This window comes from Vidua chalybeata, chromosome 9, assembly GCF_026979565.1.
Source record: "Vidua chalybeata isolate OUT-0048 chromosome 9, bVidCha1 merged haplotype, whole genome shotgun sequence".
Lineage (NCBI taxonomy): Eukaryota > Metazoa > Chordata > Aves > Passeriformes > Viduidae > Vidua > Vidua chalybeata.
In genome coordinates, this window is record NC_071538.1 from 15626953 (window position 1) to 15651812 (window position 24860).

The window sequence follows — 24860 nt, forward strand, 5'->3', positions numbered from 1 at the left end:
CCCCCACACAGATCAGGTACAGCCCCAGATGACTCTCCTGCAGACAGGAGTGGGGCTGATGCTCTGGTCCCGAGGGCTGCTCATTTCACTAAGGAGGGCGGGTGCCTGGGCCATGGAGCCTGGGCAGCAGCTGTGTCTCCCAGGTCCTGGCCCCTCGACAACAGGCAGCCCCCGAATCAGCTTCATTAAGAACCATTGATCTGTTTCCTGCTTAATATATTTTTCATTTCCAAATGTTTTTTTTCCAGGCTCCACAGCGTTTGCAGCTTGTACCAATTAAGGCAGCACAGAATGAGTGCTGCAGCCCATTAATTAAACTTACAGGGGGAGATTAAGTGCCCACTCCATTCTCCGTGGCAGGTCTCTCTGAGCAACAGGGAGCAAGGCTGAGCACTCACGTGCTGGTCACCTGCCCTCTGTCCCTCCCTACCTGTCATGTTCCCAGCTGGCCATGAAGCCCCTGCCATGCTCAGCTCCAGCCCATGGCCCCTGGAGGCTCACCCTGGGCGCAGTGTGGGCTGCAGAATGGCAGGAACAGAGGGAGTGGGAACTGCCAGACCCCCACGGACCAGGGCTTGGAGCTGGCTCCCGCTGGCTCTGCTCAGAGCAGGGGTGCTGTGCTCAGTGTCTGCATGTCATGCATGTCTGCGTGTTGGTGCCTTCATTTGGGAAAGGGTGCAGGGCACACGGGGATGCTGCCTTGTCCTGTGCCTGCCAGGGACAGGAGTTCATGCTGGTGGCAGAGCTGTGGCACCCACTTTGTTGTCGTGCTCCTGAGTGGCTTCTGCCCTCCCTGCAGAGCAAGGGGACCTGGGCAAGGGCATCCCTGGCTTCCACATGCCTCCACTGAGCCAGCTGTGGGCACAGCTCTGCCCCACGTTCACAGAGGTGGTCAGGGACCAGCTGTGGGTTTGCTCAGGTGGGTCTCAGGCTCATGGCAGCCCTCTGCACCCTGCCTTTGGCAGAAGGTGCCCGTGCCGTGCTGCTCCCTCCAGGAGAACACACCGAGGGGCCACCCAAGCTCCAGGTGTCGGCACCAACACCCGGGAGCAGCAAACGGTGCTGTCATAGACTGTTGCCATGGAAATGATCACACTGTCACATGCTGACATCCTCCCACCCAGGGCACCTGTGCAGCCCCGCTGGCACTCGCTTTGGAGCTGATAATGCCAATGGGCAGGTGACCCACAGCCCTGCAGCAGGAGGGAACCCAGCAAGACCTGCAGGTGCAGCAGGGGCAGTTCTGTGGGTGCAGGTAGATCACCCCATTGCAGAGGGGTCATCTCGATGAGTCCTCCAGACATTAATTTAGACAAAAGAGGGGAAAATAGAGCTGTGCCCAAAACCTCGAGCGTGGCCCAAACCCCATGTTGGAGGCAGAGCTGCTTTCCCCTGGACAAAGATGGCAAAGAAAAAGGGATGGTGCAAAAAGCAAAGACCAAGTGGAGACATGTTGAACTCAGTGAAAAGGTGGAGAGTTCATCTGGGGTCATGTCAAGGGGCCAAGAGGGAACCCACTACGTGTTCCCCATCAGCTCTGTACAACAGACCCACTGCTTCTTTGGGCAGGAGCAGAGCTTGGCAGGCACAGACAGCTCCACCAGCAAAGCACCATGGATTTCCCTTCAGCATTTCACTTATTGCCACGTGACATTTTGATTAAAAACTTGTTTTATGAGGAATTAAGAGGACAGAGTAGATGGATTAAAAACCTGCCCATGGACAGATTCCCTACCTGGTCTTGTTAATGGGGAAACATCAGAGAAAGGCTATGCCAAGGAGAGGCCCTGGGGACTAAAATTATTTACTGTTTGCAGCAACAGGTAATGTGAGATTTTGAAAACTTCCCTGGTGTGTGGAAGATTTGAGAAATGACTGTGAGGAAGAAGATGGTTTGCTGCAGCATCACAGCCTGAGGTGCCAGGAAAAGCACAGCAGAGCAAGCTGCAACATGAGGTGATGTACTTAGGTATAGGTTTAACGAGAAATGGGGTGTCTTCCTTCCTGAAACACATTTCAACACAACTCTGTGGGTGGAGCACATTAATCTCTGAGTTTTCTATTTGTTTAGGTTTTTTGCCTTCCTTTGAGCAGTTGGTTCTGTGGAAAACCAGCCCCCATCTCTGCTTTGGGACACCCTGTCTGGCCGTGGGCTCTCCACTCACCTGACACCACTGTGAACACAGGGCAAGGGCAGACTGCACAGGCCTGCTGGGGGTTAGTGGGGCTGAGGAAATCTGCAGCAGATGCTGGGCTTGGAGCAGGTGACAAGGAATAAATCCAGCCTTGCTGGGGGCTGAGCCCCTCCTGCCCATGGGCTGCAGGGAACTGCATTGTGTGAAGCAGGGGGAGGGCAGGATGCTGCCTGCTGGCCCCTGTGGGCTCAGCCCAGTCCAGCTTGGGACACCCACTAACTCTGTTCCCAGCAGCTAGGCTGGAAATGCCACAGGAGGCTGTGGGGTGTGGTTGGGGTGTGCCAGAGCAGGACCAGCATCCCCTGCCTGCACTGACATGGTGGCACCCACAGCATCACTTGGTGTTTCCCTGCCTCATTGCTTTCGATTTAGCAGTTGCTAGAGAAACTAAAAGTTGCAGTTTGGGGAGCATCTGCATTTTAATTAGTAATTACCAACAGTGCTGCTCCAGCCCAGCTGTTGCCTGCAAGGTCCCTGCTGCCACGTGGGGCTGCCCTGCTGGGGTAGCTGGAGATGGCCTCAGCCTGCCTGCCCTGCCCTCCTCCCTGTGCCCGCAGGAGAGCAGAGGGTTTGGCAGTGATGGTCCCCAGCCAGGGAGGAGGATTTGCTGAGCAGAGCTCTGTGCAAATGCTGGGGGTCCCAGTGTCCCAGCTGCAGCCCTGTGGGAGGAGAGCATCACTGTGGCATCTGTGGCCACAGCTGTCTTGGATTGTGCTGCAGCAGCTCCCTCTGCTAATGCCTGCACTTGTCCCTGTTCCTCCACCTGATTAATTCCTCATGTGGCTCCATAAATGCTGCCGTGATGCCCAGAGCAGGGAGATCTGCATATCCCTTCTGCCTGAGAAGAGCAGCTTGTCCAGGAGAGAGCCTGAGGGAGTGTCCCCAGGCACTGCAATCATCTTCCCCTCCGGGGTGATGCCTGCCATCCCCATGCCAACCCTCCACCCCATGCCAGGTCCTCTCCTGCAATTTCTACCCATGGCTCCAGGACCTGTGAGGTGGGTGCAGAGGCCAAGGGCAGGATCCCCTTTCAGAGCTCTGCTCCTGGTTGCTTCCATCCCCTCCCCAGCTCACTAGGCCAGTGGTTCATTTTAACAAGGCTTTTAGGCTTAAGTGCTGCTTGACATGACTGGGAGAAATTGATATTTTGAGAATGAGCCTGTGAGGGGCCATGAATAATTCACGCTGGGGCGGTTCCATTCCCATAAACAGGCTGCTAAAAAAGCCAAACCCAGCTCTTAACAGGGAAACAAATTCCCATCCTCCATAACCCCAGACCCCAGCTCAGCCACTGCTGAATCTTTCACCTCCAGAAAGGGGTTTCTACATGGCAGTGGCAGGGAGGGAAGATGTTCCCTGTGCCCTTTCGAGAGCATCCTGTGATGATAGCAGCTCCTCACACCAGGATGAGCAGCACAGCCCTGGGGAACCCTGCTGGAGTCACTGGTGGCCGTGGCACTGAGGCCATTCGAGCCGCAGTCAGCAGCATGTCACCAGCCCCATGGGCCTGGTTTAACCCCTTTATTTCATCAGGTCCCTTGTTAAAGGCTACCTGTGGGGCTGAGGGCAGTGAGCCCCACTGCAGTGAGCACAAGTGGTGAAGCCTGTCACACCAGGGGTGGCTCTGGGAGCAGGGTACACACACCACGGACTGCCAGGGCAGGGAGCAGGGCACAACCTGGGGACACAGGGCAAGGGCACAGGACAAGGAGCTGTGGAGGGAAACTGGGCTCAGACCCCTGCAAGCATCCAACTGTCCACCTGCAGGTGTCCCCATGGAGACTGCCAGGACCTGGAGGACATAGGCTCCTTCTCTGAGCACACATGAGGATGAGCACACAGGAGGGCACAGCATTGCCAGGCTGGAGCACAGCATTGGCATAGGAATGATGGGTTTGAACTGCAATTGGCATTGGCATAGGAATGATGGGTTTGAACTGGCTGTGGAAGAATTTGAGCTGGAAATTAGAAGCAGTGTCCTCCCTGCCAGAGCAGCCAGCCCCAGTGTGACCCAAGATGGACAGTCCAGGACATGAGCTCAAGCCTGGCTGGAAAGAGAGAGCCACGGGAGGAAGAAAGGGAGGGAGGAATGGATAGATGAAAGGATGGATGGATGGATGGATGGATGGATGGATGGATGGATGGATGGATGGATTTCATCAAGATTGCAGCAGCCAGGCATGGAGTCATTCCCAGTTCCACATGCCCTTCCTTTGGGGTATGCCCATCCCATGCCAGCAAGGCTCTGGCATCCAGCTGCCAAGAACTTTGTCCTCTGCACCATGGCTGGGGGACCTCTGTGCAACCCAGGAGCATCCCCCACCTGTCTCAGTGCTGCTCTTGGGAGGCTGGGACCCCCTTCTCCCCCACAGAGGGAGCAGGACAGGACCACTTGCTGCTCCCATCCCTTGCATGGGTCCATTGGGAAGTGCCTCCATGGTCCCTCTGCCAGCACAGAGCTGGTAGCCCTGGTGTGCCAGAGGCACTGCATGGTGACAGCAGTGTCTGTTTGCTGCCACTGAGGATCCCTCTCTTTCTGGTTGCTCATTACTGGACACCTTCCAAGTGACAGGGCTGGATGACACTAATCTGGCTGTTTTCACAGCAAGAGCCCATGTGGCTGCCCCACAGTATCTCCACCAGGGAACTGGAGGCTGCCCAGGTTTTCACAGGGATCCTGGAGCAGCCTGGGGAGGAGGGATCCAGGGAAGTGAACATGGGACCAGAGCCACGCTATCATGACAGTGACCAGGATTACTGAGGGCTCCCTGGAATGAGCTCAGGAAGAGTTTCCCCCCCAGCTTCAGACTGCAGGAAACATGGACACCATACAGACCAGCTGTCCTCCATCCCTGGGCTACACATCAGCTGTACAGGATTCCTTGGCGGTGCTGCCGTTCTCACAGATGCTGGTCCTGTCTCCTGTCCAGCTGAGGCCCTCGGTGACCAGGATGCATTCCCCTCGGTGACCAGGATGCATTCCCCTCGGTGACCAGGATGCATTCCCCTCGGTGACCAGGATGCATTCCCCGGGGCCAGAGAGTGCTCAGCGAGAGGTGAGGGGGACAGCGTGGGCATCTGTCCCCTCCACAGACACCCGTGCCTGTGGCTGCACCAGAGCTTTGCAGTCCCTCCACCATCCCATCCGGGCTGGCAGTAACTTGGCAGGGGCTCAGCCGCCCTCGGGTGGGGAATATGTGGGTATGTGGTGAGGGGGCAGAGAAAACCCCCAGCTCTCCACCAATACCCCGCGCCCTGGGGACAAGGACCCCCAAAGGCAGCGAGGACCGAAGCGGGAGCCCGGGGGTTACACAGCACCCTGTCTGTCCCCCGGGAGCGCGGGGAGAACCTCCCGCCGGCGCCTCGGCGCGGAGCCGGGCAGCGATTAGCGAGGAAGAGCCCTGCAGCCCTGCCGCTGCGCGGGGAGAATTAGCAGTAATAAGTCATGATCATCCCCTGATGACGAGCACTTAATGTGTGCCGGTTCTGCTATCAAAGTGCCTCTTAAACCCCAATCGCCCTGTCGATAGCGATGGCAGCGGCTGATGGATCCCCAGTCGCCCGGCCGCCCGGCCAGGTCGCTCCCGGCATGCCACAGGCAGGAGCATCGATTTCCCACAACTGCAAAGAGGCAAATATTTGAAAAGTGATAAATAAGGGGAGCTGCCGTCTCTGCTGCGCACGTCAGTGCCCGGGATTAAGGCAACGAGGTGAGACTGCCCAATTAAATCCCAATGAAAATGGCTGCAAATCCAATCTTTCCCTTTGCCCATATCCATCCCAAGGGCCGAGGGGGGGGCGGGGAGCGGGGGGGGGGGGGCGGAGGCTGATAACACGGGGTTCATCGATTGGCACTGCTGGGAAGAAATCTCTCTGAATTCAGTTAGTTGGGAAAACACAAGGGGCATCACAGGGAGCAGGGCTGTGACTGTGCCTTTGTCATATCCCAGGGAATAGAACACCAAGCACCTGCTGCAAATCACTAGAGGACCACTGGACACAGTGGTGACAGCACCCATGGGTGGCCCACACTTGGTTTAAAACCTTTGAGGGTCACCCCAGGACTGATACCCCACCAGCATCTGCAGGACATGGTGGCAGCTGTGTGGGGGAATCAAACATTGTGCTCCCTCCCTGGCCCTGATGGTGACTGACAGGGAACAGCTTGTGTGAAGTAAACTGTGCCCCTGAGCAGTGCTCAGCTAGTGCTGACCTGCACGGAGCAGAGCTGGCTCCGGCGGGGACAAGGCTGTGGGTGCTCAGCACATCCCAACAGGATGGGGAGCTGGAATGCCAGGGCTGGGGGCTGCAGCTGATCCTCAGCCCCTTCTTCCAGCTCCAGTGCAGAGGGATGACCCTGCCGGGATGAACAGCCATTACGTCTCATCGCCTTGGAAACCAAGAGGCAGCTCTGAGGAGCCTCTCAATCTCCTCCTTCTTCTTCTTCCTAGCTGAGCCCCATGGTAAGAGGCCAGAGAGATCTGGGGACGTGGGGCTGGGGACAAGCCCAGGCTGTGCCATTGGCTGCAGGCATGGGGGCTGCCTGTCCCTGCCAGCCACTGGGCACCCTGCTGCCTGCTGCCTTGCTTGGTTTCTCCTCCCTCTGTGTGATCAGTCCTCCAGTAAGGCACATGGTGCTCAAACTAGCATGAGTAATGGGGGAGTCTCGCTTCATCCCCACATCGGAGGCACAGGGGGAAAAAATGTGTATTCCAACCAGTCCTTGCCACTGTGGAAAAGAGACTTGTGGTGGCGGGTGAAGAAAAGGCTCCCCAGCCTCAGAGCCATCAGTCTCGCTGGCTATGGAAATGGGCTTGCTAGGGCTGTGGGAAGCAGGCACTAGGGTCGTTGCAGGGATGGCAGTGTCCTTACAGCCCTATTCCTCTGCCACCTTCCCTGGGTGGGGCAGCCTGCACCAGTAGGGACAGGAGACCAAAGGCTGCAGTGGGGGGCTGGAGTGACGGAATGAGAGCTATTGGGAAAGAAGGTCTCCCCAGCCAGCACATCCCTCCTCTGTGGCACAACAAAGCCCCTGCACGGAGCACAGCCAGTGGCCAGCACCCTTCATCCGGGACGGGCAGGGACCGCTCCTGCTCTCCGCGAGTCCGGGGCCGTTGTGACGGCTGGGATGGGGCGCTCGGCCGGACAGGGATGGCAGGACCGGGCTGGGAGATGCTGGGGCAGATGTGGGCTGCTCTGCCTCGGGAAAGATGCTTTTGCCAGCTGCAGGCACAGCTGGGACCGGCTCCAAGCACAGCTGGGACTGGCTCGGGGCTGCCCCGTGCAGAGGCCGGGACAGGCTGAGCGCTGGGGCGAGAGGCGGCGGCACGGCCGGTGCGCAGTGCCCTGCCCCGGCATTTCCCTGCGTGACTTCCGAGTGCTGTGGGGAGCAGGAGCACAGCCTGCTGGCTGCCGGCTGCACGGCCCGGGTCCCGACTGCTGCCTGCCTGCCTTCCGGCGGGAGGAGACCCACGCAGGGCATCCCTATGGTCCCAAACAGAACATCCCGTGGCCTCGCGCAGGAAATGGCCACAGCCCTCTTGCTGCAGCCCTGCCAGAGCACCTGTGATGTGCTGACTGCCCCCACCCCCAGCCCCACCATGCCCAAAGCACCCCAGGACATGCCAAACCCCCAACTAAATGGTGAGTGAAGGGCTAGAGGGCTCAGCTGGCTCAGAGGACAGGATCCCCTTATGGCAAGGGTGACAGTGGCTCCATCCTGAGATTGCAGCAGAACCAGCGACACACAGCTGGGACTTACTAAAAGCAGTGGCATTGGGTGTGGGCATAGGGCCGGCATTGCCTCAGCTGGCAGGGAGCAGGGTCAGAACACATGTCTGCCTCCATTTGCTGCCATTTGCCTCCAGCCCTCCTGGTAGCCTTCTTCCTCCTCTGCCTTCTCCTCCCTGCAGCCCAGTGACTGTCATGTGAGTCTGAACAGAAGTGGGAGTGGAGGGACAGTGTTGTTGGGGACAGGCTTACCTGGCAGAGGAGTTAGGGGTCATGATGCAGTGTGGAGCTGCGGAGCCTCTCCTGGCGTGCTGGGGGTTGGGTAGAAGGAGCCCATGCAGGATTCATGACACCGGCAGGTAGTGGCTGACGTATGTCCCTGCTGCCTGTGCCCTCCCACACACTTCTGCTGAGTCCACAGGAGCAGGTAGAGCCCCTCTAGCTGGGCTTCCCTCTCCTGCCTGAAACATCCTGGAGTGACTCTGCACCCCAAAGCTCCTGGGCCCTGGTCTGAGACTTGATATTCTGCCCACTCCCTTACACACATTGGCAATTAGAGCATAATTGTAATATTTGCATATTCATAACAGCTGAAATTAATCGCATTTGCATAATGGTAATGAAAGGGACTTCATTAATTACCACTTTTTTATGGGGATTTTGCATGTAAGTGGATTCCATTAGGCAGGTTGAGCTGTGGTGGGTGCAGCGGTGGGATGGGAGCCGAGTCACCGGACTGGAGATGGAGCTGTGAGGAACAAACTCCATCCTGCCTGCCCCAATTCACTGTGCCCCACTGCCAGGCTCAGCTGTGCTGTGGGGACTCGGGCAGTGACCTCCTACCTGTGCACAAACCCGGTCACATCCCCTTGTCCTGCTGACACCACACTTGCCTCAGGGATCCTGCTACAAACAAGGGATTGTGGGTGGGAACAGGGATGGGCACCACGGGCTGTGGAGACACAGAATCTCTCCTGGGGACCCTGCAGGGATGACATCCTGCTCCATGTGTTCAGGAGTGACTGCTGACTGCTAGGGTGACTGCTGCCACCAGCCCCTACACCCGGGGTCCCCCGTGTATGGAGAGAGATGGGCGGCTGCTCACAGTACTCAGGAGACCCCTCTCCGGCCCCAGAGTGATGCCCAGGGAGACCTGGGCAGTGGGGCCAGCCAGTGTGAGCAGATGGCTCCCACCGCATCACCTGTCACTGCAGGGCCCTTCCCAAGGGATGCACCACCTTGGAGCCCCACAGCACAGCCCCGCTCGCCTGGTGCCCGGCCAGCACGGCTCCCTCCTGGAAGGGATGGAGATGTGGACAGAGGAGCAGGAGGGGAGAGCAGGGCTTTGCTGGCACGAGCACGCCAGGGCCAGGCAGGAGCGATAACCCCGCCCGGGGAGCTCTGGCACCCGCATGCAGTGGCCCCTGGCTACCTGTCCACCACCCTCCTCTGCTTCCCAGCCCACCTGTGTGTGCACGGCCAGTTCAGCCCCGTGTGTGCTGGTGCCAGCAGCAACTGAAATCATCAACACACACCAGGTTTGGGGGAAACGGCTCCGCAATGGTGCTGGGAAGTGACAGGTTTCGGTTCGGTCCCAGCCATGTACTGCGTGTGGACAGCCCTGCTCTGCTCCGGCAGGACAGTCCAGCCCCAGGGCACTGCTGCTCAGCTCCGGATGGGAAGAGGCTTTCCCGGGAGATGGAGCTCGTTGACTCCTTATTGATGACTCTTTCCCTCCTGCACGTCTGGGGAAGAGACCTGCGGAATAAATCAGTGCAAGAGACAGATTATGGCAGCTAAAGACTCCAAATGAGATGATAATTGCTGTAGTAATGACAACGAAGACCTGATGCTGCCGATAAGGAAACATCTCTTCTGCTCTTGCCTGGTGCCCGGACAGGGGTTTGGCACAGGTGCACAGATGAGGCTGTCCCCAAGGATGCCAGGGCCAGGCAGTGCTGCCCTCCCTGTGCCCAGGGCAGGGGTTGGGTGCCCACGGCGAGGGTGGTCGGTGCTGGTCCCCACAGCGGCAGGAATGAGGGTATTGGGGCGAGGCAAGGGGCCCGAGGTGGGCAGCCCTGGCGGGGCTGTTTGTCTGGTTCTCCCACCGGCTGCATGTCAGCTCTAATTAGGCAAACTTCTGTATTCATTGCGAGCCCAGCCAGCGGAGAATTCCACAATTGAATTTTAATGCCCTAAAAACACATTACAATCAGCCTGATTAATTAAGAGATGGCCTAACATGGTGACTGGGCTGCAGCGGGCTGTGCTGGGGAGGAGGGCCACAAGGACGGGCTCCTGTGCCCCACGGCGTCGTGGACGGGGCTGAGTGTGCTGGGCCAGTATTGCTGGGGCTGGTCACTGAGTCTCATGGGGCTGTGGGAGGGGGTGAGAGCCAGGGGCTGGCTGTGCCCTGGAGATGCTGGGCTGTATAGTATCTCTGCACCTGCAGGCAGGGTAGGGCTGAACTTAGATGCCCGGGCATCTGGTCAGCCTCGGCTCAGCCAGGCACACAGTGGGAGCATCCCCTTCCTTCCCTGGGCCCTGCTTTCCCCTATCAGCTTGGCCACTAGGGCCCTGCTGAGTGCCTGTTCCCTGTGTCCCCACTATGACCCCACTCTGGGCATGGGGACAGACACTGTGCCATGAGCAGGGCACTCCTGGGGGGAACCCACTTGCTTTTGTTTGTGAGTGAACTGCTGGTAAGCTGGCAGGCTCCTATTAATAACTAATAGCTAATAACTAATATGTACTATTAATAACTAATGATGAGCTGGGAGGTTCTGATTAATTTGTATTTGCAGTGATTCCCTGGGGTGCCAGCAATGCTGGCTAATGGGCTGCCACTTCTCTCAAGGCAGCTCTGTCCTGCTCCCAAGCCACTGCTGGATGCCACCACGCTGTGCCCAGCCCAACTCAGGTTGTGTCCCCACATATGTCATTGCTTGGGGTGGCCTCACCAGCCTACCCGGACACTGTGGGGTGAAGCACCCCCAGGGGAGCCCTTCCTCTGCATCCCACCATGGGTGCTGGGTAGTGGGAGTGATCCCTGCAGACCCTTTCTGGGTTGAATTCCACAGGGTGCCCTGGTCAGGGAGATGGTTTGGCCAAAGCCCATCCTCCTGCTATGTAATGAATGGAAAAGGGAGGAATCCATAATTATGATGTAAAGGAGAGGGTGCAACCAGCAGGACATCAATCAGAGGGAAAGTGATAAAGGAAGCCTCTTGACAGGAGGGGCCAGCAGTGGAGGGAGGGATGGTGGCAGCATCATGAGGCCAAAAGAAATTTTGGCACGGCAATAAATCCTGGAGCGGCTGGAGCCGCTCGAGTACTAATGATGAGGCGAAAATACCAGCCACGTTTAACAAATATTTCTGCTCTGTATTTGGAGAGAAGCAGGACAACATGCTTGAATTGTACAAGAGTGATGAAACCGTCTATTAATTACTGCCGGGAATGTTAAACAACATCTGCCAGCTCAGCGGGCCCAGGCACCGCCCGCCCTGGCCTCCTCCAAGAGCTGGAGGAGAATTTGGCCTCCTCATTAATTTCCTACGAAATCTTGGAATGGCAAGAAAATCCTGGCCAGCTGATGGAAAGCCCACCCATGCTGGGAGCTGCAGGGAGGCAGGGGCGCTCAGTCCTTAACTTGGCTCTGCTGGGATTTATATCATGTTTGCACCCAGTTCAATCCTTCTTGATGAAGCATAGCTGTAAGTTGGCAAAGGTTGGGCTTTTGTTTCCCATAACTTGGTATATAAGTTTTCTGTATATTCATGTGTTTTTGGAGGTTGCAAGAAAGTGAGGCTTGAGCTGGACAATGTGCTCATTAAGGCATCCTGCAGGAATCTTTGTCACAGCTTTGGGAGGGACTGCCATCTTTCCCTGCATCTCTCTCCTGTGCTGTGCAGTGCCTGCAATCAGAAAAATGGAGGGGACAGAAGGGCAGAGGGGATAGGGGAACAGGGGAATGGAGGAGATATGGGGGGGCTGGAGGGATGGAGGGGAAGGAGCAGAGGAGGAAGAAGAAATAGAATAAGAAGGCAAAGATGAAGAAAAGGAAGAGGAGGAGGAGAAAGGGGGTCTGGGAAGATGAAGAATAGGAATAGGAGGAGGAGAAAGGGGGTCCAGGAGGGAGGACCCCACGGGACCAGTGCAAGCCCCAGCTGTGGCACAGTCGTGCTGCACCCCATCATTAGCAGCAGAAGGTAGCTTCTTCATTTTAGGAGGTGGAAACTGAGCAAGTAAGGTGGCTGAAGGGCACAGCAGACTTCAACGGCAGAAAGCAGGTGGCTCAGCAGCAGAAAGACACTAATTAACAAATTAACTCTGTACAGTATGCACTGACCAGGGTAAGCAGAGGAGGACTTGACAGAGTGACAATCCCACCAAGGAGTCCCCAGCAGGAACCAGGACTGCCACCTCTCTTCACTGCCAGGTCCTTGAGTCAAACCACTGCTGGTGCCCACGGCCATGAAAACAAGGAGGTCCAAGAAATTCAGGTGGGATTCTGGATAAGGAGGAGAGCTGGGCATATACATGCAGCCAGCTGTGTCACATCACTCTGCAAAGCCTGCCCCAACACCGGGGAGCTGGGAGGGACAGCCAGCAGGGGTGATGGGGCTCAGGGCACAGCCGTCATGGGGTTACACTGGTCTTGGTGTACAGGTGGGGAGGCGGGGCTGGGTTGGTGCTGGATCCTGTGGACAGGCTTTTTCTCTCTTGGCCCCTTTGCATCCCGTCTTTGGTGAAAAATCATGAGATTTAATACAAGCAAAACTCCTGCAGCTGCTTCCACAAGATGCCAGGTCACATGTGGATTATTTTTCCCAGCCCTTTTGTACATGTAAAGAGGTTACAATATACTCCCTATAAAAGCCAAAATCCAAACATGGCTGCAAAATATTGGGGTGCTTTAGAGGAGAGAAGAAAGCTTGGGGGGAAGGGATGCCTGGGATGCCCTCTTCCAGCCTGAGCCCTGGGTTCCCTTGCACAGCCACAGGGTGCAGGGCGGAATGGGGCAGGTCTGGGGGTGCCCAGGAGGGACAGGGTAAGAAGTGTCAGTGGGATGGCACCATCCAGACAACTCAGCCCACAGCACCTCATCCCTCATGGCCCCCAGGGGGCCAGCTGAGCCACCTGGGAGCCTGGGATAAGCAGTTACAATACAGAAATGTCAATTTAAATTAAAACATCTTTCATAAAGGAGAAAGATAAAACCTGCCCTGTAGCAAAATGAGATGAGAGATTTATGGGGTACTGGGAGGACTGGTGTCCCCACTTCAGTGGGCTCAGGGTGGGGGGCTGGCTTGGCTTCTGCTGTTGGCACCGCAGGGCACCCCAAAGCACTGCCACCTCCCTGTCCCAGCCATCACAGAGGCCAGAGCTGGGTCTGCAACGAAATGTCAGCTCGACAATAAAATGTGCAGAAGCTATGTTTTCTTCAGGCTAATAAAACTCCTGGGCAGCAGCAGAGATGCTTGGTACAGAGCTGCCCTCCCTCTCCAGCACCCCACTCGGCCCCCTCCTCATCTTCCTTGGGGATATGGAGCCCATCTGACCCCACGCTCATTGTGCCGGCTCCTCACACAGAGGCAGCTGAGCACAGGCCCCAGCAGCAGCGTGAGACACAGCTCCAGAGCTGTGTGTGCCACGGCAGGGAGTAAATCCTCAGCGTCCTGTCAAGGTAAAGTGACAAAACACTGGCCTGCAATGCAGGAACTGAAGTTATAACATGAGAAAATCAATGCAATATATTACTAGAGACATAAAGATGCTATTAATGCTTCAGCACAGAGCCCTCAGTTTCGCCTGCCATCGCAGGGCAGGTTTACACGAGGGCTCTGTGCATTCCCATCTGGTTGCTCAGGTCACTCACATGCTGGGGCTCAGTTCTGTGTTATTCACTGACACCCCCACGCAGCAAAGCTTTCCTACTCCCACACACTGACTCCTGGGCTTTGACCCTGCCAGGGGCTCCAGCTGGAGATACAACCAGGGCTGCCAGGGCAATGCATGGCCTCAGTGAATGCCTTTCTGAGGTAGAAGGACCCAGTGAGGCTGCAGCCCCAGGCCAGGCAGGTACCAGCTCTCTTTCTAGGGATTCCAATGACTGTGCAGCTCTGTGATCCACCCACCTGCACTCAGGTACCTCCTGGAAAACACTGAAGAGGATGACAACCCCTGTGCACCACAGAGTGAGGCCACAGGACATGTATAAGGTGCAGCACTCCCCTGGCATGGCGGCTGCAGGGAGCAGTCTGTGTCCTGGGACATGTGTGCTGGATAAGGAGGAGAGCTGGGCATATACATGCAGCCAGCCACGTCACATCAGTCTGCAAAGCCTGCCCCAACACCGGGGAGCTGGGAGGGACAGCCAGCAGGGGTGATGGGGCTCAGGGCACAGCCGTCATGGGGTTACACTGGTCTTGGTGTACAGGTGGGGAGGCGGGGCTGGGTTGGTGCTGGATCCTATGAACAGGCTTTTTGTCTTTTGGCCCCTTTGCATCCCGAGGACATGGATGCCACTCCCTGCAATTGACAGTTTGTACTATTACTGAGAAGTTGAGTCAAGCCTCTTCTAATTGATTAATCAATAGCTTTAATTGAGTTGAGACTCCTTAGTGGGTAGCTTCACCACTGTTATCCCCTTCGCCGGCACTACCCCGGCACTGACCCCCCACCAAAAACCTGTTGCTGTGGCCGGCCTCTGCCCAGGCTGTGCTCCCACAGCACAGCGAATTCCTGGGGCTTGCAGTTGCCTGGGGCTGCAGAGGGTTACTGCAGCAGTGACAGAGGAGTCGAACCATGGGGGGCTTCCCCGGCACGGGGCAGGAGCCCCCAGGAACAAGCTGAAACACAAGGGGCTGCAAAATGTCCACGGCTCATGGTACCCGTTCTGTCAGCGACGGCAGAGCCCCCGGGCATGGGCAGAACAGGACACGCACCCCACCCGTGCAGCCTGCGAGCGTGCCTGGGGACACACAGAGCGCGGGGAATGGGGAATGGGAGCGCGGGGCTGCCTCCGGGCACCGCCGGGGTCACACTGCTGCACGCCTGAGCCACAGCTCTGCAGAAAGTGGAGATGAACATTTTATGGTAAAATATGCAGAGCATGGGACAAAAGGAGAGAGCGTTGCTCGCATAATGAGACGCTGTCAGAGACAAGCTCCCCAGGAAACCAATTAAGAGGGCACTTCGCGTGTGTCAGGCCAACCCCTGGCAAAACCTCCTTTCCCAGAGTGAATTCCAGCCGCGCGGCTCCACGCGCCCCCAGCACGGCCCCGTCCCGCAGACCCTCAGGCGCAGCCGGGAACCCCACGCGTGTCACAGGCGGCACGGAGCCGCCTCTGCCCGCGGGGCTGCGGCGTGGGGCCGCTCACTCACGGCCGCGGGCACGTCCCGGAGCCCTCGGCGCGCCGCACGCCCGCAGGGCTGAGCCCAGCACCGCCGCCGCCGATGGGGGCTCGCTGCGCTCCGCGGGCGGGCCGGGGCTGCCCAGGCGGGACGCGCTGCCCGGAGTGGCCGCGGGAGCACCGCCCAGGCCCGCCCCGCCCCGCCGCCATGGCGCTGCGCTTCTCCGCCAACCTCTCATGGCTCTTCCCGGAGCTCCCGGCGCTGCCGGCGCGGCTGGAGGCGGCGGCGGCCGCCGGGTTCGGAGCGGTGGAGGCAGCTTGGCCGGCGGGCTGCCCGGCCCAGGAGCTGCGGGCCGCGGCGGAGCGGGCGCGGGTGCAGATCGCGCTCCTCAACACCCCCCCCGGTACGGCCGCGTCCCGCCGCTCCCCCCGTGCATGGGGTAGCGAGGACCCTCCGCCGACCCTGCCACTCTCTCCCAGGGGACCAGGAGGCGGGTGAGCTGGGGCTGGCGGCCGTGCCAGGGCGGCAGGCAGCCTTCCGGCAAGGCCTGGAGGAGGCCGTGCACTACGCCAGGGCTGTGGGCTGCCCCAGGTAGGTGCGAGGCGGGACCCCCGCTCCGGCCGCGCCCCCGGCCCCGCGGCTGCCGTGGGGGGCTTCCTCTGCTACCCTCCTGCTCCAGCGCTGCGCCCGAGCAGAGCCTGCCCTTTGCCCCGCGGTGCCTGCCGCCGCCGGGTCACGGAGCCTCTCCCGGGCAGCATCTCCTGCTCGGCTGTGTCGGGAAGGAGCCAGCTCGGGGCAGACCCCGCTGTGCGGGGCCGCGGCCTCAGCGTGCTCGCTGGGAGCGCGCCCAGAGCTGCCAGGCACGAACCTGACCCCGCCCTTCGCAGTAGAGGATCTTGTTCCCACCTCCACACAACAGTCCTCAGGATAATCCTCCCTTTTTCCTCCTCAACTGCACCAATCGTTTCCACCAGGACACCACAACAGTTGCTTTATTGAGGCCACGCTGACTCCAGCACAGCAGAGACACCATAAAAGATGCAATTAGCCTGGCACAGCTCCCTTCAGCAAACCAACAGGGCCCTTTTATTCCACTTACTTTGCACCATTCTTTCCTGTTGCAACTCAGTCCAAAGCCCTGTGGAGGGCATGGGCTAGGCAGCCCAGAGGCTGCCCAGCACCATTTGCACACTGGTACAGGCACATTGAAAAGGTTTTTGTTTCTACTGTGTGCCTTCCCCCCGTAGTGGCTGAAGATGGCCTGGCGCTTGAGGTCTTCATGGCAGGGCAGTCTAGCATGTCGCAGCCAGCAAGCAGTGACACCACACATAGGGCAGGCCCCTGGCAGAAGCAGCATGCCAGTTGCCCAGCATGCTGGTTTGGGGCTCCCCAAGGAGCAAGAGCCCAAGAAAGCTCCAGAGTCAGGGTGAAAGAACTGAAGGCAGTTAACAAAAGAGAGAAGAAGCAAGGTCTGTGATTTGTCAGGCAAAAAGTTCAAAGTCATTCCTCTGTGCATTGAGGTGGAATGGTGCATATTTGTGTCCTGGCTGGCAGCTCGTTGGCTGCTGTTGTGCCTTCTGCAGGAGAGATGGCTCTTCTTACCCCTTTCTGTGTCTTCCCCCAGCCTGGCCCCCTTTTCCATCAGCAGAGGAAGGTGTATTAGATCAGGCCAGCTGCTCGCAGTTGTTGCCTGTGATTATTTTTCTGTGCCTGTAGGATTCATGTGATGGCTGGGCGGGTTCCCTTGGGCACAGACCGGGCTGCAGTGGCAGGTGAGATGGAAACCACCTTCATTGAGAATCTCAGATACACTGCTGACCTCCTGTCCCAAGTAAGTGGGGAATGGGTCCTGCTTTGAGTGTGCAGCTCTTAGGATACCCAGCCTGGCATGGGGAAGTTATGCTTCCTGCTGCAGAGATGACCCCATCCGCAGGGTGATGTTACTGTGTTACAGGAAGACATGATTGGACTGTTGGAGCCTATTAACAACCGTATCACTGACCCTCGCTACTATCTGAACACCCCACAGCAAGGTAAACCAGACAACAAGAGTCTCCTTCAGAGAAGGATCTCCACAGTTGATAAAGGGGGTCCTGGGGCTTCTCTGCAAAGCTTCCACCTTGGGGGCAATCGTTTCTCATTTCTTGCCCCCTTAGCTGCTGCCATCCTGGAGAAAGTGGGACGGCCCAACCTGAAGCTGCAGCTGGTGAGTCAGCATTGAAGCTCTCCATGAGAGAAACTTGCACAGGTCCACAAAGGACTTCTGGTGGCCATGGGCTTGTTATACCCTCCTGGGGACACTGGACAGGGACCATAGCACAGCTGTCCTTAATTGCTCACTGCTGACTAGCTGCACCCTCCATTTTCCTCTCTTGCCCCCAGGACCTTTTTCACTGCCAGATCATGGATGGCAATTTGTCACGCAACCTGGAGACATACCTCCCACTCATCGGTAACACCCTGCGCCTGGACCGCTGGGGAGTGGCTTTGAGAGGGGGCCCTCCTACTCCAGGCTCTGCAGTAGCTGGCTGGGGGTGTGGGGCTGCTCTTGGCTCACCTTGTCTCATGGCCAAAGAAGGCTGCAGGCAGGGCTGCCTTGGGCATGGCCCCTCCTCTTCCCTTCCTAGGTCATATCCAGATTGCACAGGTACCAGGGCGGCACGAGCCCGATAGCCCTGGGGAGCTGAACTTCCCCTACATCTTCGAGCTCCTGGAGTCCCTTGGCTACACTGGCTATGTGGGGTGCGAGTATGCTCCGAAGGGTGAGTAGGCCTGCAGGTCCAAGCACAGGCCAGCTGGCTGCGTACTGTGCAAAGATAGGCAGGTCCTGGGAGGCACAGGGTGTCATCCCTACCTGGGGATGAAGGCTGTGTCCTGAACAGAAGCTGCTCCAGCTTCTCCAGCTGCAGCAGGAGACCTTGTCTGTCACTGCAGGAGACACCCTGGAAGGTCTGGGCTGGCTGCGATCCTACTGGGAAAGCCGAGGGCTGCAGCACGGTGGGACCAGCAAGGCAGCCAAGTAAAACTAGAAAACCATGAGAATAAAAGACAAAGCAATGGCTTAACAGAGGAGCATGTGTCTTCTCTAGGACTAGGGGAGTGTGGTGGGTGGGATGATTTCCTAGAATGAGATTAGGAGCATCTATATCATTCCTCTTCCCCAGGCTCTACTGGGCCAGCCCAAGCTGTTGGACCCTCATCTACAGGAGTACCACCTGTAGTGTGTTCAATTTAGTGATGGCTCAGGCGTAGGTGACTTCAGGTACAGAGAAAACTTTTGCTTCCAGTCTGCAGGGGTGTCCAGGGAGAGGTTTCCAGTCTCCCCAATGAGGGGAGCTTTCCAGCTGGTGCCTGAAGTTGTGGAAAGAACACTTTGGACTTCCAGATACTGAAGTTCCCAAGGCTGTTGCCAATGTCCAGCACTGGCAGCAGGGCTGTGACTCTGCAGCAGGACTGCAAGTGAAGCAAGCAGTCTCCTGGCTGTCTGATCCAAGGTAACAGGCTGCCTGCACATGGATATTCAAGGCTGACTGTCCTGCTGCTCCTGCTCTGGAGCAAGTGTAAGATTCCAGAGCAAACCCAGCCAGCCCAGTAGCCAGGGCTGCTCTGCATCCTCCACAGGCAGCCTTCCACAGCCTACAGCAACTGAGCAGGGATCTGGTTCAGTTTATTTCACAGATAGACCAATGGCTCAAATATACACCTCCATAAAACCTTCCTGTGATCCAGTTTACCCTTCCTGTCCCATTCATGCTCTCCCAAGGAAAGCAAAAGGCCAGAAGCAGTTGTCCTCACTGCCAGTCAGGCAGTCCTGCACTCAGCAGCCTTTCCTCCTAAAGCCAGAGCACTGTGCAGTGCTGCCCTGGGCAGAAGATGGTGCCGTGCACACTCCTCAGTGCCTTCCAGCAGAACTCACCTATGGATGCCAAAGCCACGTCCCTGAGAGTTGTTCTGCTGCAGCCAAGTTCCTGCCCTTGCTGTTTGGTTCAAGACCATTCAGTATCAAACCCACTGAAAACAGCACACAAGGGCCACACCACCCAGGCAGCGATGAGCTGCACATCCCCAGGCTCCTCAGGCCAGTAGCCATGTGTGCTACTGGCAGCACTGCCTGCAGTGCCCACGCACAGGTCCCCCCAGAGACCTGCTCTTCCCCATGGTCACCAATGGCACGGCCGTGCCGAGGTCGGAATAGGCGTTGCTCCAGGACTTGGGTGCCGGTGCTAGAGCAGGCCTGTCCACAGGTTGAAGCAGGCAGTGTTGATCACTGACTCCAGGTGATGGTATGTAGACACCAGCTGTGGCAGAGGACTCTCGCTGTTCTGGGGCTGCACTGGGAACGGCTCTCGGAAAACCACAGTGAGGCTCTGCCAAGAGGGAGGAGAGGGTCAGGGAACAGGCTGCAGACAAGCACTGTGCAGTCCCTAGCCGAGGTGTGTGGACACTTTTTTGGCAGTGTTAGGCAAATACTGGGAGAAGTCCTAAAATGTCAAAGGCGCTAAGCTAGTGCCTCTTCCTGTGACAGAGCATGTTTGAGCTTCCTCCCAATTTTTCTGCTGGAAATTCAGTGCAAGGACTTGCCCACTCTGTCCCAGCTCTCGTGCATCTGCAGTTACACCAGTCCTGGCAGCAGCCACAGGAGAGGAGGGGATCCTACTGCCTCCACAATAACAGGAGCTTCCAGGGAAATTAAGAGGGAAATTTCTTCTTCTAAAGGAAAGAGTAGGAGTGCAACAAATGGGGATGGGGAGGAGATTAAATGTAATTACCGCAATCCTAAAAATAAATGCTGCCTGCTCCACTCTGACTAGTGACTGTACTGAAAAGAGAGAAATGGGGAGCAGACAGAGGTTGCAGGAGCTGAAGCAGAACAAAAATGTGACTCAGTGTACTCAGATCAGTGTCATGGAGGCAAGACACAGGGACAGGATGTTCTCCAGAGTTGAAATGCAGCACATCCAGTAGCCAGGGTCCTTTACAAACTGATAAAGCCATGAGAAGAGCTGTGTAACTACAAAACAGCAAATGTACCACCACCATTTAGGAGGAGAAAGGAAGTTATTTGTGAGCCCAGCTCCAGCAGCATGCAAGCTTTGGAGCAGACTGGGGGAGACAGAACCATGAGGGAAATGCAGCTCAGTGTTACCAAAGTGATGTGCTAATGCTAAAATTCTCTTTGATAAGGTAATATTTCTAGACAAAGGAATCATGGTACATCTTATCTGAGATTCAGGATGGATTTGATGTGGTGTCACATGGGAAATTTAGGTAAGCTGAAAAGATAGGAATTAACTCAAAAATTATAAGATTAGAACACAGCAGTGCTGAAAAGGTACATGGAGAGAGGTTACAGATAGAGTTCCTTCAGGACAGGCTTTGGAACTCACACTGCCTAGTACTTTAACAAGTCTGGTATAAAGATGAGGAGTATGCTGATAAAATTTGAGGCACTAATACAAAAGGGGATTGGGATAATGCAAAAAAAAAGCTCTGAGAGAGTTTTGAGAGGCCACAAGAATGGGATGAATGCTAAGCACAAAATACAATGTTATGAAAACAAAGGATTTCTGTTACAAAATGAAAGTCATTGGGAGAGGGGATGGAGTTTCTGGGTTTATCATATCAATGACCACAAGGTGACACTATGACCATCAGGTGGCCGGAGGCTCTGAGCAGCCTTCCAGCAAACACCACCTCTTCTGTCTCCCCTACCTGCTTTTCAGATGGAGCATGATTTATTTTATATGGCATCAGTTACTCTGCAGTCTCTGCAGAAGCCTTATTGTGCACTGAAGCCTCTTGTAGATCCCCTACTCTCACATGGAGCTGCATTTCCTCTGACCCATCCTGTACCCTGCCTGGGAGCACAGCTGAAAGCAAAGTACTTTTGCCCTCAAGTTCAGTGAAGGCAAAGGCCCTTGCAGGTTTGCTAGGACCCTGACAGTGCAGGTACCCTTTCTTTCTGCCCAGGCAGGAGCAGCCCACAGCATTGGTGACCCCTCCCAGCCAGACCCAGAGGGATCTGACTTTGGACTGAATACAGAAGGACTGCTTAGCCTGGATAGAGAGACAGCTGAGAAAATGATCCAAAAGCAATCCTGTGAAGGAAAAGAGGATCAAGTGTTCACTCTTTCCTAATACAAGAACAAAGGGACATCACATGGAAAGAACAGTAAGAGTTTCAAAAATAAGCCAAGGGAGTTCTTCACCTAGACTGCAACTGCCTGACGGAGCTGCAAATCAGGGGAAATCAAGAATACCAGAAATTACCCAAAGGAAATAAAGCTGTGGAGGGCTATTAAATAAATGCAAAGGCCACTTCTAGTCCAATATGGGCCTAAGCTACAGATTTTCACATGCTGGGACAGTATTTAGGAGAAGCATTACAAGCTTCTTGACCTGGTCATGTTCTCATGCACACCTGCCCTTGGCCACTGCTGGGTCAATCTAGACAGATTCTTGGCCTGAGCCAACATAGATGTTGTTCTGCTCCCAAGGACTCACCGTTTTTCCTGAATGAGAATCAAGAAACACAAGAACAAAGCAATCTGTGAACTTCTGGTTGAGCACAACCTGTCAGGAGAGTCACAGAGCACGTTAGAAAGGAGCCAGTACAGAACTCAGGACAGGGACACAGGGACAGAGGCTGCAGGTGGGCAGTGGGCTGTGTCTTACCAGATACTGGGTGCCGGTTTCAGCATTGTGGAAGTGCCGACAGCTCTGGGGAAAGCGGCTCAACAGCACCTTGATGAGGCTCTGGTACCAGGAGACTGTCATGGTGAGGAAGCATTCCTGAAGGCACAGAAAAGGCCTGATCTTCAGCCTCCCTCTAGCCATAGCACCAGCAGCCATAATGCTACAGCAGCCTTCAGACCCCAAATCAGATGCAACCTTCACAGCCCTGATGCTGACTGAGGGCTGTTCATTCCCTATAGACAGGTCCATGCAGTCTCCCCCTTCCCCTGCCAGCTAGGAGCTGTGTTCCTGCCTCTACCTTCCCACCAAGCAGGAAGAGATGTACATTGCAGGCCCCTTCACCTAGCACCCCATTCTATCTCCAGAAGAGAACAGCAGCTGCTGTGCTCCCATCCCTGCTGCTCACCAGCTGAGGGTCGACATCTGCAATGGATTTCCCATGCACAGCATCGAGCAGCTCCTCCAGCTCCACCAATGAGAGCTTGCCCAGCTTCAGCTTGTCAGAAGCCAGAGGCTCCAGAAGGAAAAGGCGCTTCCAGAGGTTGTCCCTGCGGCAGTGGCACTTGGCCAGCTGCACCATGCTGCTGAGCTGCTTCTGGGCTGAGGCCACCTCAGAGGCCAGCAAGGGGAAGAGCGGAGAGGTGTAGAAGAGCCCTGGCCCCAGTTTGACCTGCGTGCCCCCTGCATAGAACTCGCTGCTGTCCTCCACGTCCTGCCACAGCTCCCGCTCTGCTGCCGGCTGCCGGCCCAGGCTCGGCTCCGGCTCCGCTGCCTCCCAGGCCGCCCGGCCTACCACAGGCTCCAGCACTTCCCGCTGCAAGCGCGGCAGCTTCTTGAAGCGGCGCATGTCGGCCGTGAGCCGCGGAAAGAGCTCCCGCTGGCTTGTCATGATGACGTAGAAACGCAACCTGGGAGCAACGAGACACTTGTGACCTGGGGAAGGGCTGCTCCCCTCTCAGCTGCACTGCAAATGAGCCACAGGCCCCTCTGTCCCTGCCAGAAAGGATGGTTCTCTGCCCAGGTTCTCACAATGATCCTCCCCAGACACCAACAACTCTGCCTGTGCTATTCCAGACAGAACCAGTCCCTCCCAGAGCCCTCCTCACCAGCTAGGAAGCTTTGCTGTCACTGGCCCCCAGTGCTCACCGGAGCATGCGTCTCTCTGCCTCGCTCTGCTCCTCAAATGGTGCAGCACTGTGACAAACCAGGAGGGACACATCGAAGTCATCGTGATGACGCAGACCTTCAGAATCCTTGTAGGAGCCCGAGCTGGGATAAAAAAGCACATCAGTATGAAGGAAGCCTCACTTTGTTCTCCCAGGGCTCCCGATCACAACAGAACTGTTGGACATGGGGAATTCCACACAGCAGGACTCCTCAGAAGTGCCATGGGAAATGTCAAATGCAGCTGCACACATATACACCACCCCTGTTGGCCATCTCAGAAGGATTGTCCAGAACTGCTGTCTGGCACTGTAAAGAACAGTCAGCTTTGCTGGCACCTTGGGGCAGTGTCCCCAGGACTGGCAGGTTGCCACCAATCTCCAGCAGCTCCAGGAACCTGCAGCAGATGCACTCACCTGTTCCAAATAGAGACCAGTGCATATTCATTCTGCTCTGTGCCTGGTGTTCCCTTCTTGCTGTCATTGCCCGTGGCCGGTCGGGCCATGCGCAGGGGTTTCATGTGGTAGGTGTTGGCGTGGTCAGCGATGTAGTTGTACAGCTGGTGTGCAGTGATCATGTTGGTGGGCAGGGCCAGCGTGCCTAGTGGAAAAATATATTGCTATCACAGGAGACACTGCAACCAACCTGCCCCTTCCACAAGAGGGCAACAAGGACTTTCCCTGGAGCTCAGACTCTCCTATCACCCTCACCCTGTCATCTCCCTGAATACTCCAAAGGTCAGGAAGATTTATTTGTAGAGGACTTTTGCCAAGTTGTGCTGGTGATCAATCCCAGACTGATCATATATTGACCTACATACCTTGGAAAACATGATTACGGCCAAATTTGGGGATGTCAGAGTGATGGGCAATGAAATCCTCCAGGAAGCTGGTGAGATGGTAGCCTTGGCGGAGAGTCATGTGGGAGCCCAGCAGATACTGGTGGACTATGCGCAAGTGGAAGTCGTAGCTGAAGGAATGCACGTGCATGAGGTCCCGCACCTTGTCACACTCCTCCGTGAAGAGCATAGAGAGCTGTGGAGGGACAGGCAGTCAAGGCAGGAGTGCTACCAGGCACCTCACACGCTCCTGCAAAGCCCTGCTGACAAGGCATGGCACAGCCAGTGCAGCTGCCCCAGCATCAGAGCAGGATGCAGCCACATAACACTGCCCTGTGCATGTGCAAGCTTTCCAGGAAAGAAAGCTCAGCAAATCTGCAGACAAGGTCCTGTAAGGCTCTAATCTTAGGAGAGACACTCCTGGCATATCTAAGATGCAGCCTTGCTACAGAACTCCCTTGGAAAGGACAGTATGGTCATGCATGCCTCCTGTCTCAGACAGCCTGGAGCTGGCCAGCCTCTACACAGACAGCCAGTGCCCTTGAGAAAGGCAGCAGACACCCTGACCCTACAAAGGAGAAGGGAGAAGGCAGCCCGAGTGTTGTAGAGCAAGGCACAGAGGTATAAAAGAACCTTTCTGGTGCAGAAAGTAATCTCCTTTAGCAAAGGGCAGGAATCATGTTCACAGATACCTGTTCCAATTCCACTTCCTTCTTGTTCCAAGGGAAGCAGAGACCCATGCACTGACTTTCCTTGGAGTAGGCATCTTTGCCAGAATTACTCCTATTCCTCCCCAGTCTACTCTGTCTTACTCCCCAAGCTACGACATGAGTCATCCTCTTGCCAAACCTCCCCCCTCCTTTTAGTGCAATCCAGCT

General features: G+C 56.4%; 2 protein-coding genes and 1 long non-coding RNA gene across 7 annotated transcripts in view; 2 read left to right on the top strand and 1 right to left on the bottom strand.

Moving 5' to 3' along the window:
- The first annotated feature begins 1142 nt into the window (after window positions 1-1142).
- LOC128792529 (uncharacterized) lies at window positions 1143-2223 on the top strand. Its single transcript, XR_008432441.1, has 3 exons — window positions 1143-1226; window positions 1818-1956; window positions 2072-2223. It is a non-coding gene; the product is annotated as an uncharacterized LOC128792529 (long non-coding RNA).
- Window positions 2224-15475: 13252 nt separating this feature from the next.
- Window positions 15476-18349, top strand: HYI (hydroxypyruvate isomerase (putative)). Of its 2 annotated transcripts, none has more exons than XM_053950954.1 (8): window positions 15476-15687; window positions 15764-15875; window positions 17001-17115; window positions 17218-17317; window positions 17441-17490; window positions 17667-17736; window positions 17912-18046; window positions 18219-18349. In XM_053950954.1, exons 1-8 carry the CDS (start codon window positions 15492-15494, stop codon window positions 18305-18307), a joined length of 867 nt encoding a protein of 288 aa, XP_053806929.1. In that variant the 5' UTR covers window positions 15476-15491; the 3' UTR covers window positions 18308-18349. The 2 variants fall into 2 exon arrangements, with proteins under 2 accessions (XP_053806929.1, XP_053806930.1); XM_053950955.1 differs by having other exon boundaries at window positions 17239-17317.
- A 581-nt stretch (window positions 18350-18930) lies between these two features.
- The window catches only part of SZT2 (SZT2 subunit of KICSTOR complex), a 54537-nt gene continuing 48607 nt past the window's right edge, over window positions 18931-24860 (bottom strand). For all 4 annotated transcript variants that reach the window (XM_053950953.1, XM_053950952.1, XM_053950951.1 and 1 more), the window contains exons 66-72: window positions 23965-24178; window positions 23561-23744; window positions 23127-23249; window positions 22387-22888; window positions 21960-22076; window positions 21789-21857; window positions 18931-19651 (exon numbers count right to left, since the gene is read on the bottom strand). In XM_053950953.1, the coding sequence (XP_053806928.1) occupies window positions 19508-19651; window positions 21789-21857; window positions 21960-22076; window positions 22387-22888; window positions 23127-23249; window positions 23561-23744; window positions 23965-24178 (1353 nt within the window). In that variant the 3' untranslated portion in view covers window positions 18931-19507. The remainder of the gene's footprint in view (window positions 19652-21788; window positions 21858-21959; window positions 22077-22386; window positions 22889-23126; window positions 23250-23560; window positions 23745-23964; window positions 24179-24860) is intronic.